The following is a 15,294-nucleotide window of genomic DNA, read 5'->3' on the forward strand; positions in this document are numbered from 1 at the left end:
CCATTCCCAGAGCCGGTTATGGGTATGCAGTGCTGGCCTCTTCTGGACCCTGAGGGTGGATGTTTGCACAGCACAGAGCTGCATCCAGGGCTCCCTCCCTCAGGAGAACTAATGTAGTCTGCATTGCAGGAGATTCTATGATTCCCTGTCCCTCACCTCACTGCCTGGCACCCCAAGGACTACTGACAGGCCTGCTCCCCTCCAGGAGGTTACATAATACTACTGCTCTCCCAGTTTCTCTATCAACTTGCTTTCTCCAGCCAAACTTGAGAGTGCATTCAGGTCTCTGATCTAGCCAAAGGAGCACTGAGCCAGCACCCTATAGCAGAGGTAGCAGGTTACGGAACATAAAGTCCTGATTTGAGGACTCAGGATCCCAGGCCCATCATTGAAACCTTGGACAAGTCCCTTTTCCCTTAAGTGCCTTAGTTTTCTCACTTGTAAAATAGGAATTCATGCTATAGATCTCCAAGGTATTCTTATCTCTGTCCCTTTGTGATTCTCTGTGAATCCTGCCCACTTAAGTGAAAGAATTACCTCCCCTACCTAAGTTTGTCCTATCTTCTAAGCAGTCTGTCTGAGCTGGGCAGAGCCATTCCCACTGTCCTAATCCCAATTCCCCTAATAAGTAAGGTCTACTCTGGCAAGATTCTAGACTCTGTTTTCCACCTCTGTCCTAGGCCCATTTCAACCAAACTAGTTCTGCTTTTTCCTGTTCTATATAGAAGCTTCTGGCTCAGATTTCATTTGAAAATATGGTTCTTCTATTGAATTCACTCTTCATTTTAATGACATGGGAACTGAGACCTAGTGGGGAATGGCCTTTATCCCCTGGTGGGAAAGTGGCAGCAAGGTAGGAACAGAGCCATGGCTTGCTTCCAGGGGTCCCAAGACAATTTACAGTGTTTTTATTTCCTACTGAAGGTATGCCTTCCATATAGTGTCTCTGCTATGCATGCACAACTTTCCTTCTTCTCTGCTACCAACTCTTGACTTTGATGCTCAAAGACCAAATGGCCAATTCTTGCCAAGGGAAACTAGCACAGAAGAATGATAAGGGCAAGAAAGAACTGACCTCAAACACACCCTTAATGTTTCCTTTTCCTCCAGGTTGCCCCTTCACCCCTTTCTTCTAAGTTTCCTCATGAGTTTTGCTCTATGTAGTGGAACCCCTTCAGTTCTGAGTCATGACCACATTCTGACCACAGAGCCCACCATGCAGCGCACACTGGAAGAACTACAGGATATAGCGTCAAGAGGCCTGGTTTCTAGGTCAGGAACTACCACTTCCTGAACTGTGTGTCCTTGAGTGAGTCACTTAATCTCTCTATGCCTCAGTTTCCTCAACTACTTCCAGGTTTTAAAAGGAGCCAATGACAATGAGAAAGAATGAAATATGGCCTTTTATATCAACATGGATGGAACTGAAGAGTGTTATGCTAAGTGAAATAAGTCATACAGAGAAAGACAGATACCATATGTTTTCACTCTTATGTGGATCCTGAGAAACTTAACAGAAAACCATGGGGGAGGGGAAGGGAAAAAAAAGTTAGAGAAGGAGGGAGCCAAACCATAAGAGGCTCTTAAAAACTGAGAATAGGGGCGCCTGGGTGGCGCAGTCGGTTAAGCGTCCGACTTCAGCCAGGTCACGATCTCGCGGTCCGTGAGTTCGAGCCCCGCGTCGGGCTCTGGGCTGATGGCTCAGAGCCTGGAGCCTGTTTCCGATTCTGTGTCTCCCTCTCTCTCTGCCCCTTGCCCGTTCATGCTGTGTCTCTCTCTGTCCCAAAAATGGATAAACATTGAAAAAAAAAAAAAATTTAAAAAAAAAAAAAAAAAAAAAACTGAGAATAAACTGAGGGTTGATGGGGGGTGAGAGGGAGGGTAAAGTGGGTGATGGGCATTGAGGAAGGCACCTGTTGGGATGAGCACTGGGTGTTGTATGGAAACCAATCTGACAATAAATTTCATATTAAAAAAATAAAAGGAGCCAATGAAATAACTAGAGAACTTTTTCAAAATTCTTATTAACAGTAGTAGTATTAACTAAATAAATGGCTACTTAAAATACCACAGGAAGGGGCTCTGGGCTGTCAAAGTAGCCACGACCTTTCCTCCTTTCCCAGACAGACCTACGAGGCTGATATTTTATCTATAAGAGGCAATTCTCAATTATCCATGCAACATGTCTTTTTAAAGACTGCTAAATCTCAAACTGGAATCTTTCTGCCACTCAGTTCACTGTTGGGCTCTCTTCCCTGCTGGCAGCCACTGTGTGCTCAATGAATACAAGCTTTTAGAAGAAACCTAAGCCAAATATAATTAGGAAAGCAGATCTATTACCCCCACCCCAAATCACCCTATGTATTCCAAATCTGCTAAAAGGGATCTTTTGGATTACCTGATGGTTTTGAATAATAATATCCTTAATCATTTTGATCATTTTTATTAATCACAAAGTAAGCACACATCATTAGACAGAAGAAATCTTTCAAGCTATCTAATCCTCCTATCCTATCTTGCAGATGAGGAATCCAAATTTCAGAGGGGAGAAGTAATTTACCCGAGGTCACACAGCAAAGGAACAGAATCTTCCCTACTATTACAGCAAATGCACAAGGACTCTTTTTTCCTGAAGGGTTCAAACCATCTCACAGCTGATAATTTTAAATCCAAATAGGTCCCCAGACTACTCACTCTCTAGGGTTAAGTCCTTTTTAGAGTGGGCACAAGCCCCTCAAATTCATCAAGGCCCCCACAATCCTAGAATAAAATCTCACCATCTGTGAAGCCTGCCTATTCATGTGTGCAATAAGCTAGATTCAGGCTGAGCTGACATTTCCTTTTAACATAGCAGTCATTCTCATCCCTGGCTGAACATTACTGTTACCTCAAGGAGCTTTTAAAAAAATATTGATGCCATGGCCACCAGATCTCCAGAGATTCTGGGAATTGTTGTTAGTCTTGTTAACTTTCAAGGTGATTCCAATGTGTGTCTAGGGCTGAGAACCACTGGTTAATAAAACAATTCAGCCAACCAAGGCAAACATGCACAAAGATGTTCCCAAACTTTCTCAAAACCAAATATATTGTTTTAAAGCTACATCTATGATGCCCTGTTTTTCCAACAAGGGGAAAAGAAAAGTGATGGTACACAAAATCTACAGTTGTGGCACTGGCCCTCAGCAAATCCTGGACCTAGTTAAGAAATATATAGTTTATGGGTACTGAAAGAAAATAGGGAATTCTGGAGCCTGCAATAGGATTTACCAGGATTAAGATGCCAAGTGACTCATACTCCTTTCTCTGATGAGGTCATTGGCTTGGTAGATGATTGATAGAAACCTAGAATACATCTTGATGTCTACAAAGCATACAAATCTATCATGACACGTTATCCTCATTAACATGTTGGTAAGATAAATGAGGGTAGAGCCCAATGGATTCTGCACTGGTTGACCAGATATATACAAAAGTTAATGGGCTGTAATTCCAAGAAGGGGCTCTGGTGAGATTACCCCCATCATATTGAACATTTCTTTGAATCAACAATTTGGGTAATACTTATTCAATTTCCAAATGACGCAATGATAAAATAAACTGTTAATCTATTTCATGACATAAAGAAAAAAAATTTAAACCCCTCCCCAAAAGCAAGAATAGACCAACCAAGGGAAATAAAGTTTAACTGATGCAATGTTAGAAGAGACTGCTAATTTGTTGCACAGTATAAAGAAAAATTTTTTAAGCCCATAAAAAGCTAGAATGGACTAACCAAACAAAATAAAATTTAATGAATTTGGTTCAAAAAAGCCTCAAAGAACCAATTTCACAACAGAGTAGGAGACTGGACTAGACAGCAAAGCATTTGAGCTTACAATCCCAAAAGGTAGTACAATGGTTCCTAACGCTGGCTACACATTTGAATTACCTTAGGGAGCCTTAAATTTGAAATTTAGAGGGAAAAAAACTGTCAAGGACCTATCCAATTAAATTAGAATCTCTCAGAGTGGGGACCTGGCATGGATATTTAGGAACTCCCCAACTGATCTGAATGTTCAGGGAGGGTTGAGAACCAGTAGAATGCTACATTATTAGATATTTCACAGATAGATCAAAGTCCCTTTGTACTTCATCCTCATCAAGTGGCATCTGGACTAGCATAATCAGTTCTGAGCAGCACAGTTTAAAAGAAATATAGAAAAATAAGAGTACTTCGAAAGGAAGGACAATTGTATGAAAACGGCAGTTCCTTAAAAACATTTTGTATTTTAGTCTTCACCAATTCACACTGCCTTTCTCCTTAAAGATCCCAAATATTAAGTTTTCACAAGACTAAAGGAAACCCTTTGGTGTATATTCAAGATAAAAAGTCAGTATTTTACTTAATAAGGAATTCTGTGCAAAATTGCTGTAAAAATTAAAGGTATGAAAAAGTACTAAAAATGTAAGCCAGAAAACTTGAGGAAGCTAGTATGACTTCAGGAATGACTCACCCACCTCCCTCTTTGCCTGACTTCATTCAGCTTCACACTAGCTGGAAATGATCAACTCCAACTCTCCCCACTCTCCATTTGAAAAGCAGACCCACATCCATCTCACCAATGTCTCTGACCTTTACTTACCTCATCTGTAACACAGGGAAAAACAATCATCTCTACCCACTTCATAACGCTGATGTGATGCACAAAATTAGAAAATATGTAAAATTACTTTGTAAACTCCATAGGCCCATGAACTGACAAGGGTCACTAGTAACTGTCATTACTGGACTGTATCCCAAGTCTTCTCTATCTTCTAGGCCTTTACCCCTTAATAGTTTTTCTACTTTGTGCTTTGGTGCCAGGGCAAAGCACAGTTAACTAAATACTCTTGAGAATTAGACCCACCTAACGACAGGAGACACTCTAGGCAGATATCAGAAGAGCTAAGCTTTGATCAAGGATTCTTAGAAAATCAGAGCCTCAGTTGGACTTAGAAGAAGTTGCAGTTACAAATAAGAGCTAGAGAATATAAGATTCCCCACCTCTATCCCACTTCTTGAGGCAAAGCTAATGTGCGGCTGGATCCAGATGCTTTGTGTGAGATCTTCTGAGAAGGTGGTTATTTTGGAAGAATAGGTTCAAGTCCCAATCATGTGTTCATCCAGAAAAAAACACTGCATAGGCCAAAGGGAGCAGAGGCCAAGATAACAGACAAAGCTGGAAGGACATGCTTTAGCACCATCATTGCAACTGTGAGATTGTGCCCTCTAGTCAGAGCCAAGTGCTCTCAATCTGGGCCTCACCACAGGGCAGAAGAGTACCTCACTCACAGGTTCACTGGAATCTCTCAGCTCCCTAAACACTTAATCACCACACAAGTGAATGAGAAAATCAGCCAAGGCCCAAGACCTGTTCACCAGCCCCACAATCAAAATGGTCTTCCTATTTGCCCAGCCTTCCATTTAGAAACTATTCAGAGACCAACAACCTAGAAACAAAACTCCCCAAACTCCACATTAGAGCCAGGTTGGGCATTTTCCTAAGCCACAGACAAAATTGGGGCATACTACACAAATAGATGCTACAGGTTCTGGCAGGGGCTGTCTCAATGGGGGAAAGGCACTGCTCAGTTTGTTCCTACCACACTATCCCTCCACCTCCTCCCTGAATCAGCCAAAAGTCAGAGTGGAAAAAAATATTTTTCAGGGCCTACAGACTTCCTTGCACTGAAAGCTGGGCTGTGAAATGACTCAGTTAATCTTAAGAAGGCATTTGGAAGAAAGGAGAAAGGAATTTGAACCCAGGAGCTTTCCAATAAACAGTCCCCATGGCTAAAAGTCGGCTAGGCTCTGTATGCCTTCTGTGGACATGTTTTCTAGGCATTTGCAGGCAATGGGGATCTTGTTCTTTTTTTGTCCATTTCCCCAAAAGCATCTCTCTAAGTCTTGCTGGGCTCCAGCTCCCATTTTCTAGAGGCCTTTGTGCCTGGACCTTTAAAGGGTGGGCTCTGGAGCTCAGCAGGAACTGAGTAATGCAGGAGGTTGCTAGGATACTGGTAAAGGGCTGTTCCAGAATCCCCTGGTGGAGAGCTGGAGGGGAAAATTTCTGAGCTAGAATTTTGTGCATCCTAAGAGCAAAATCCTATCCTCTACCCAATGCAGTCAGAGAGGAAGAAAGGGAACTAGAAACTTAGTTGGGAAAAGATGGGATATATCAGAGAGGAAAAGCCCTCTTCTCTTCCATCTCCCCTTCCACAGTAGGAATGGGGGCAGAGTAGATGAGGCTATATCAGAGGGGAGAGTAAATGGAGAAGGGAGAAGATGAAGAGACAGAAGAGGGAGGGAAAAAAAGTAAAAATGCAGAGGGTTCCGCTCTTCTGGGCTGCATTTTTCATATTCTCCCACTCTTCTCTTTTTGCATATCCTCACAAGTCTGAAGGAGAAATGCCAAACCTTTAGGATTCACACAAGTAAAAAGCCACACTGCCAACTTTGGTTCTCTACTTCCCAAACTCCCTTTTAGCTGCTCTTGGGTGGCCTGCCATCTGGCTAGCAACATCCCCTTACTTGCCTAGAGATAAGTTAATTTGAAAAATGCTTACCCATTTTGTCAACTAAATTACTGATGGAAATACCCCTTTAGCCTGAGGGGTTGTGAAGTAGCAGGAGGAGTGGTAGGGGAAATACCCATCCAGTCTGGCACCAGTCAAATCTTTACAGGCCCTAGCACAAGGAGCCCATTCAGAACTGTGGAACACTCAATGCATGCCCTGCTGTTTTTCCTCATTCCTAGAACAACCAACCCCCAGCAACATTGAGGAGTGTACATCCTCTCCCCTACACACACACACACACACACACACACACACACACACAGAATGGTGTGCATACACACCATAAACATACTGTCACACACCCTACACACATACATTCCCAAAGGTTCTCTGCCAAGGGTCTGTCAGGCACTCAGAGGTGAAAGTTGTGGCATTTCATAACACTATTTTGTCACAAACCTGGCTCAAAGACTAGACTTACAGAACTCGTCTCACCTTAAAGAGACGGTGGGGGGGAGGAAGCAAAAAGCATTCCATTGCTGTAATCCAGTTTTCTTCCCACACAGCTAGGTAAAAAATCTCTTAGGTAAAACTTAAGTTTCACCAGATACCAGCAATAAGGTATTTCCTCCCTCCACCCCATCACCCATTGCTTAACATTTCATTTTTCTTTTCACTTGTCTTTCCAGTTGATCGTCCTCTGATTTCAAGTGCATATGGGCACCCAAAATCACAAAACGCAATAACTTGGAGGTTACCTAATCCAACCATCCCCAAAAGCCAATGTTACAGGGAACCCCAAACACATTGAGAAGGAAAAAAAAATTCCCAAGGTCAAATAACTGCTCAACAGACAGAACTCAAGTCTGTAGCTGCCCAGCCTGGAGATTTTCCTGTCCAATGTGTTTCAAAACAAAGTGTCCAGCCAAAATATAAGCTTACTTTAGATAATACCACTAGAACTAAGGATGTGTGTGTGGTGGTGGCGGGGGAGGGGGGGGAGGTGACGCTCACAAGATTCTCTTTGCAAAGAAACAAGTTCAGGTCAATCCAGACCCCCCCCCAAAAAAAAGGGACCGAAAAGTAAATAATAAGAATTAATACCACCAAACTTCCCAGATCATGCTTATACTATGGTACCAACAGAATTAAAAACAAACAAAAACAAAAACAAACAAAAAACCCTTTTACCCAAATCAAGCCAAGAGCACACCCTGAGGCTCAAAACCTCTTCGGATGACATTAAATAACACTTTCTGGGTTCTGAGGTCAGGGCAATTTCAAGAGCCCCCTTCACAGCCCCTTTCCCTTCATAGTCATTTCCAAAAATATTGAACAACAGGATATGGAACCTGACAGCACAATGGCAGCAGTTCCGTACATCACACAGGAGTAGTCAGTCGCCCACATGGGTTCAGGGGGAACATGCATGTATACTGTATGTGCCCTGATTCATTGCTACATGGGCCAGAAATGGCACTATTTCAAGTCAGGTAAGCACAGAATGAGGACTACCTGCCAATCAGTGGGTGGAAGTGGAGAGAAAATAAATATGCACATTGGCATCACAGACAATTTTTTCCTGGATTTTCCAAAGGTGTTCTTAGTGGAAAGAGAAATATAAAATAATAACAATAGCAATAACAACTACAACCACCACCATCTGACAGAAATGCAAATATATGTCAAAATTGAATGTTACTTGTAGTTCATGCCTTCCCCAGCTCTCATCCCATTCCATCCAGACTTTTTTGGAGGGGGAGGGTGCTCAAAACTCTCAATTTAGCATGATACATACTTTCATTTTGTTATGGAAATCTTTCCATTAGAGACCTCTGATCTTAAAGAACAAGGAAGCAAACAAAAACCATCACTTTCTCATTAGCACTAGCAAGTTCTATTTAAAATGTAGTTCAAGAACATCATGTAAATGAGAATATCCAAAAGAGGCATATACAAATACCATTATTCCCAGGGTGGGTAAAGAGCTGGCTTTTGTTGTTTTTCAGAGGACACGCAGAAAAAAATCCACAAACTCAAATCCAATGGTACAATCTTCTCTGGGAAAAGGAAGCTAAACAGCTCTTATCAAGGTCTTCTCTTGCCAATTCATAAAGATCAGAGAAGGCTCTTATGTCTCAGTCCATGATTCCAAAGAAATTGACATTAAATGTTTTAATAAATGCTTTAAAGGTGGCTTCTTTCCAGACTGTAAACTGTGATCCCTGAACAGCAAATTGAGAGTCAAATGACACAGTCACCAACTGCCAGCTCACTGCACCCCACCGCATCACTTCTCAAATTCTCACTTCTCATTAGAAACTAAAGAATCATTTTCCTTAAATTCATTCCTTGTATCGATTTTTTTTCCCTCTAAACATCCAGCACAGGGCTGTCTTTCCTTAAGATGTCAAAAATCCATCACGCTCTTCCCACACCCCCCTTTCTCCACAAACAAACCCAAATTCACTCCTGATGGCAGGAGAAAATTTTTGACTAAAATTCCCTGATGGAATTTAAAGGTAGTTTTCAAGAAAATGAGTTGACAAGACACCACAAACAGCAAAGCCACTGTTTAAGGACGCAGATCTTGCTCCGTGAACGTCACATAGATGGAGAATGCACACATACATGCACACTCAAATAGAATGCATTTCTTTATCAACAATTTTACTCAAGCAATAAGCAACTACATTCACAGGCATATTTAAAAGACAAGACATGACAAAAGATTTAGGGAGAGATAATATACCAACGTCATACATATCACAGCGAGGCCATGTTGAAGCTCAAAACGTTTTCCCCCCTGAGTAAGAAAGCTTGCTCTTTCTCTCCCTTCCTTTCCCTGTCACTGTCTGTCTCTGTCTCTGTCTCTCTCTCTCTCTTTTTTTTTCTCGGTGGTTCTCGGGATGAAATCAAAGCGAGAGTTCGCCACAGCTCAGGAGGCTGGACTCCATTCAGCGCGTTCCCAGGAAAAACATGAGTATGACATTGACAAGCAGGAGGACTACAATCACGGCAAAAACAACTACAGTTTGCACATCCAGGGTCATGGTGCAATGCAGAACACTGTAGTGTTCCAAGTGGGGGGCCGGCAGATTGGGAGATGTCAGTCTCTGTTCTGTCAGACTGTCCATACAGCCACCATGCTAAAAAGGAGAGGAGGAAGTCGGATGGTTGGGGATGGGCTGGGTCTGGCGCCCGAGTTTGGTATGGGGTGGGGGGGGATGGGGACAGGGGAGATGGCTTTCCCCCTTCTCAGGATTGGGCTGATCTTTCCTCCCTAGCTGAGAAATCTTAGCTCACGCTGAAGTCGGCAGAGTCCAGCATTCTCTCTCAGGCGCCAAGGAAGAGGCAAAATCCTGGCTTTCAAAGGGAAATGCGGGAGGAACCAGTGTGAGGTTCTCAGGCGCCTGACCGGTCTGTTCGGGCGTGCGTCTCCACCTGCTCGGCTATAAGTCAGTCTCAGTCTCCCCCTACTCCCTCTGTAACGCTCGCTTTCCTAGCTTGCTCGCTTTTCTAGCCAGGTTGCTCGCTCTCTCCGCGGGGTTCCCGGTTGCCAGCCTCTCATTTAAAACCTGCCTTGCTGGTTCTCTCCCTCTCCTCTCCCCACCCCCCCCAGGCCGTAGGCGGCCTTTTTATTCATCTAGCTACTGTGGGCGCCTGCGTGAGGCACGACCCGTGCTGCTGACAGTCCCGCGGGCCAATAGCAGGTGCTACAGCCTCGCGTTTACTCGCTGGGTTGGGCGGGACTTAAGCTGGCGTGCTAGCGGCGGTAGCCAATCGGCAGGCCCAAGCCCCCGGACTAGCTAGAGCCAAAGGCCGCGGGTTCTGGTGTGGGGGTGGGGAGCTTGTTGGGGGTGCGTTGAGGGGTATGTAGGGAGGAGGAATGGAGGGAGCACACGAAAGTGGGAGGAAGGGAGAGGGCATGGAAGGGAGAAAGGGAAAGAGGAATAAGGGGAGGATTATGGGAAGCAGGGGGAAAAGAGAAGGAAAGAGGAGGGAGAAAATATAGAGGATAAGATGAAGAAAGAAAGGTGATGGAAAGGGAGGAAAGGTTGAAGAAGAAAAAGAAATGAAAAAAAAAAGCATAGGTGGGGAGGAGGCATGCCTTGGCAGTCACGTTGTTTGGATTCTGGGCCAAGAAGAAAGCAAAGGTGTCTTTGGCCACTGTTTAAGTATTTATAGACAACTCGTTTTTTTTTTTTTTTTTTAATGTTTATTTATTTTTGAGAGAGACAGAGACAGAATGCGAGTGGGTTAGGGGCAGAGAGAGAGGGAGACACAGAATCCGAAGCAGGCTCCAAGCTCCGAGCTGTCAGCACAGAGCCCGACAGAGGCCTCGAACTAACAGACCTGAGCCGAAGTCGGACGCTCAACAGGCTGAGCCACCCAGGCGCTCCTGTAGACAACTCTTAATTAGCTGTGCACATTAAAAAAATCAGTGCTGTGGATAGAACCACAAGGACACACTACAAATACACACTGCCATCCCTCCATTTACAGGTCAATTTCCTTTCCTGTTTATGGTTTCTTTAGACTATGACTGTTTGCAGCTAAGTACTGTGAAGGGAAGCCAACTTTGCAGTGGAAAAGCTTCTACAAAATTTGAAATGTACTTGTAATCACTGTGCTCCTGCTCTGTGTTCCTGACCCTATATCTGGAGCTAGGGGAAAAGCACTCGATAGAGACAGAAAGGTTTCAGATTTACTCCCAGCCCAAATTCAGCCTTGCTTTATGACTTTTGGGCCACTTCTTTCCCCTATCTTGGCCTCCATCTCACTTCTGTCACATGAGGACTTAGACCTATCAGAAAGTTTAGTGACACCTCTGGACCCTCACCTCAGAAAAATACATGCAATTTCAGCAGGCTCCTGGGCCCTCAAGAACCCAGGACTCCTTTATACAGATCTCTGAAGGCCCTTCTTCCTCTTTCATTCAAAAACTATAAAAGTGAATAGATAGATATTGGTGGAGGGGGCAGGAACTAGATTAAACAGGAATAGAAATTAAATTCTGGAACTCCTAGAATACTATAGACTCTAAGAGGAATGAGTATTGCTATCTATTCTTTATAAATTGTTGAGGCTAGAACAACCACCTATCTTAACTAGATGACTGGAAATTCTGAATGAATGCCGGCTATAAACAAAATGGCCCTTAGCCTGCAAGATCAAATAAAAAGAAGTCCCCACTTCAAAGGTTTTGGCTTATAATATCACCTATGAATGATTCATGCCTAAACAAACAACACAAAACTGTGAATCAGATCACGCTTCTAGATCCAATTACCAATTTATAGAACACACAGAAGACAGAAAAAACATATTAAACTATAATGTGGAGGTACACATTAAAAAAAATATAGGACCAACAACCTGAAATTTTAGCAAATAAATAGGAAGAAAAAAGTATGACTCAAGTGAAACGTGTGTTCTGATTTATGTTCATACACACATATTTGTGACATTTATGACACAATTGGAAATTTGAACAGACTGGATACTTGATGATATTAGGAATCACTATTAGTTACTTAGATGTGATAATGATAATGTGGCAAAGTTTAACAAAATGGAGGCAATAGGAGTAATCTTTGTGACCTTGAATTTGGCAATGTTTTCTTAGATATGACATGAAAAACACAAGCAACAACACAATAGATACATTAGACTTCATCAACATTAAAAACTTTTGTGCTTCAAAGGATACTATCAAGAGTATGAAAAGACAACCCACAGAATGGAAGAAAATATTTGGAAATTATATATCTGATAAGAGACTTTTACCTAGAATATATAAAGAGATCTTACAAGTCAATGGTAAAAAGAATAACCAACTTAAAAAAAAACTAGCCAAGGTTCTGAATAACATTTTCCCAAAGAAATAGTCAATAAGCACATGGAAAGATGCTCAACATATTAGCTACCAGGAGAATTCAAGTCAAATGCAGGAAGTGCAAATGCAGGATATTTACTACAGCATTATTTGTAGAAAGATACCACTTTACATCCACTAGAATGGCTACAATAAAAAAGCTACATAATAACATAATTCAGGAAGATATGGAGAAATCAGAACCTTTATAACACTGCTGGTGAAAATTTAAAATGATGAAGCCACTTTGGAAAACAGACTGGTCAGTCCTCAAAAAGTTAAACATAGGGTTACCATTTGACCAAGTAATTCCACTTCTATGTATATATCTAAAAGAAATGAAAAAAATGTCCACACAAAATCTGGTACATGAATGTTCATAATTACATTATTCACAATAGCCAAAAGATGGAAAAAACTCAAATAAATGTCTGTTAAGGTGAATGGATAAACAAAAGTGGTATAGCCATACGATGGAATATTATTCAGCCATAAAAAGGGATGGAATACTATTACTGTAACAACATAAATGAACTTCGAAAATATTATGATAAGTGAAAATGCCAGAAACAAAAGGCTTTTGTATGATTCCACTTATATGAAATGTTCATATAATTATGGTTTAATGAAGCTTTTGTTTCACTTATATATAAATATAAATGTGCTAGATTGTGATGTAAAATTTATTTCTTGTAGGAGGTAATGCCAAAATAGTTTTTAAACTATTAGCCACTCTGCTATATTATGTTGAGACAGATACTAGTGATCAGAACAGTACCATAATGTAAGCAACCAGAATCTTTCTCCTTGCTTTTTTTTTAAGTTTTTATTTGAATTCTAGTTAGTTAACATACAATGTAATATTAGTTTCAGGTGTATAGTATAGAGATTCAACACTTCTATACAACACCTGGTGCTCATCACAACAAATGCACTCCTTAATCCCCATAACCAATTTAACCCGTCCCCCCTCACCTCCCTTCTGGTGACCATCAATTTATTCTCTATAGTTAAGAGTCTGTTTCTTGGTTTGCCTCTCTTTTTGTTCCCCTTTGCTCAGTTGTTTCATTAAATTTCACATATGAGTGAAATCATACAATATTTGTCTTTCTCTGACTTATTTTGCTTAGCATTATACTCTCTAACTCCACCCCTGTCATTGCAAATGGCAATATTTCCTTCTTTTTTATGGCTGGGTAATATTCCAGTGTGTGTGTGTGTGTGTGTGTGTGTGTGTGTGTGTGTGTGTACCACCTCTTCTTTATCCACTCATCAGTTGATGGACACTTGGACTGTTTCCATAATTTCACTATTATAGATAATGCTGCTATAAACATTGGGGTCCATGTATCCCTTTGAAGTAGTATTTTTGTATTCTTTGGTTACATACCTAGTGATGCAGTGCTGGATCACAAGGTAGTTCTATTTTTACCTTTTTGAGGAATCTCAATACTGTTTTCCATATTGGCTGCACCAGTTTGCATTCCTACCAACAGTGCAAGAGGGTTCCTCTTTCTCCACATCCTTGCCAAGACCTATTTTTTCTTGTTCTCCTTGACTTTGAAAGTGCAATCATATTCTACCTCCACTTCATTTTCTACTACCCTTCAATCCACTGTAGCCTGGCTTTCACTCCAATCATTTCATAGGAAACTAGAATTTCTTGTGAATGTAAACAAATGACCAACCTGTTACTAAATGGCATGGCCAATTTTCCATTTTTATTTCCCCTGGCTTCTCCCCCTCTTGATTTCATTGATGCCTTCCTCCTTCCTGAAATGCAACCTTTGCTTTGGGGACACTATCCACATGATCTGTCTGGTTATACAGTCTTTACTTCATGCCTGGGTTCTTCATTCGTTGATTAAGGCCATGATTTCTCAGGGTTTTCTAATCTCATTCCACTTTTCTTCTCATTCCACACTTGCACTGAATGGTGGACCCATCTCCCAAAGCTTGAACTACCACCGACATTACACACTGATGCACCTCTTTTAAACAAAGTTACTAGACACTAGGGGGAACAAAACCGTTGCTGGCCTGGAGCTTACAACTCTCTGCTGATGACTCCCAGGTAGTTCTCTTGAATTCCAGAGATGAATTTCCAACTGCCTTTTGGATATCTCCTCTCAAATATCTCACAAGAATGTCAAACTTAATAAATCTAAAATTGAAACCATCTTCCCCCATCCCTGCCAGCCTCCTCCTTCCCCTGAGTTCCCTGTCTTGTAAGAATTCCTCCTTGCCCAAAACCTGTGAGATATACATAAGTCTTGCCTCTCACTCATCTTGCTTCCAGCCAACCAACCAGTCTTCCAAGTCCTGGTGAGTCTTTCCCTCTTTAACATCTCTTGTGTCCTTCCTCTGTTTCCCTGCTGCTAGTACCTTTAATCAGTGCCTCACCATCTCTGATTCTATTACTATCCATTACTTGGTCTCTTGTGCTGCTCTCTTCCCAATTCAGCCTCTACTCTCCTGTCCAAATTATCTCTCTCAAAAGCAGAACAGCTCTTATCAATCCGATGGTGGATACTATAGATTGGGTGCTCAGGATCCATGTCATCCTCTTTCTAGCCTGCCTTCCTATATTGCTGAAAAGCTCAAAACCAAAAACCTACCATAGCTTGTCATTTCTCAGGCTCCTTTTCATCCAGTGTTCTGGATGTGATTTATTTCTGGTAATCATATGCACATGCACAATATTTGGAAGGAGGTAATGACGCAGAAGCCATATTTCTGCTGCTTCTATTGGCAAGCACAGTGATGGAGATTTTAGGGTTTTCTGCAGCCATGTTACTTTTCCATAGACCCCAGTGTTTGGTTACTAGCTTTGTATATTTAGGGAGCCAGAGCACTTGATTTTTTTTTTTTTTTTTTGCCAC

At 41.8% G+C, this 15,294-nt stretch overlaps 1 protein-coding gene across 5 annotated transcripts in view; it reads right to left on the bottom strand.

Moving 5' to 3' along the window:
* ARHGEF9 (Cdc42 guanine nucleotide exchange factor 9) overlaps window positions 1-15,294 on the bottom strand; it is a 190,286-nt gene that overhangs the window by 153,651 nt on the left and 21,341 nt on the right. Inside the window, exon 1 of one of the 5 annotated variants that reach the window (XM_047848225.1) lies at window positions 9,298-9,516. The exons of 3 other annotated variants lie outside the window; for them this stretch is intronic. Coding sequence is in view for 1 of the 2 variants with exons in the window: in XM_047848228.1 (XP_047704184.1) it covers window positions 8,498-8,500 (3 nt within the window). In the remaining variant the exon portion in view is untranslated. Of the gene's footprint in view, window positions 1-8,497; window positions 8,623-9,297; window positions 9,517-15,294 lie in introns of those variants that run through there. One more of the 5 variants, XM_047848228.1, reaches the window with a different exon arrangement.

The sequence above is a fragment of the Prionailurus viverrinus genome, unplaced genomic scaffold (genome assembly GCF_022837055.1).
Source record: "Prionailurus viverrinus isolate Anna unplaced genomic scaffold, UM_Priviv_1.0 scaffold_57, whole genome shotgun sequence".
Lineage (NCBI taxonomy): Eukaryota > Metazoa > Chordata > Mammalia > Carnivora > Felidae > Prionailurus > Prionailurus viverrinus.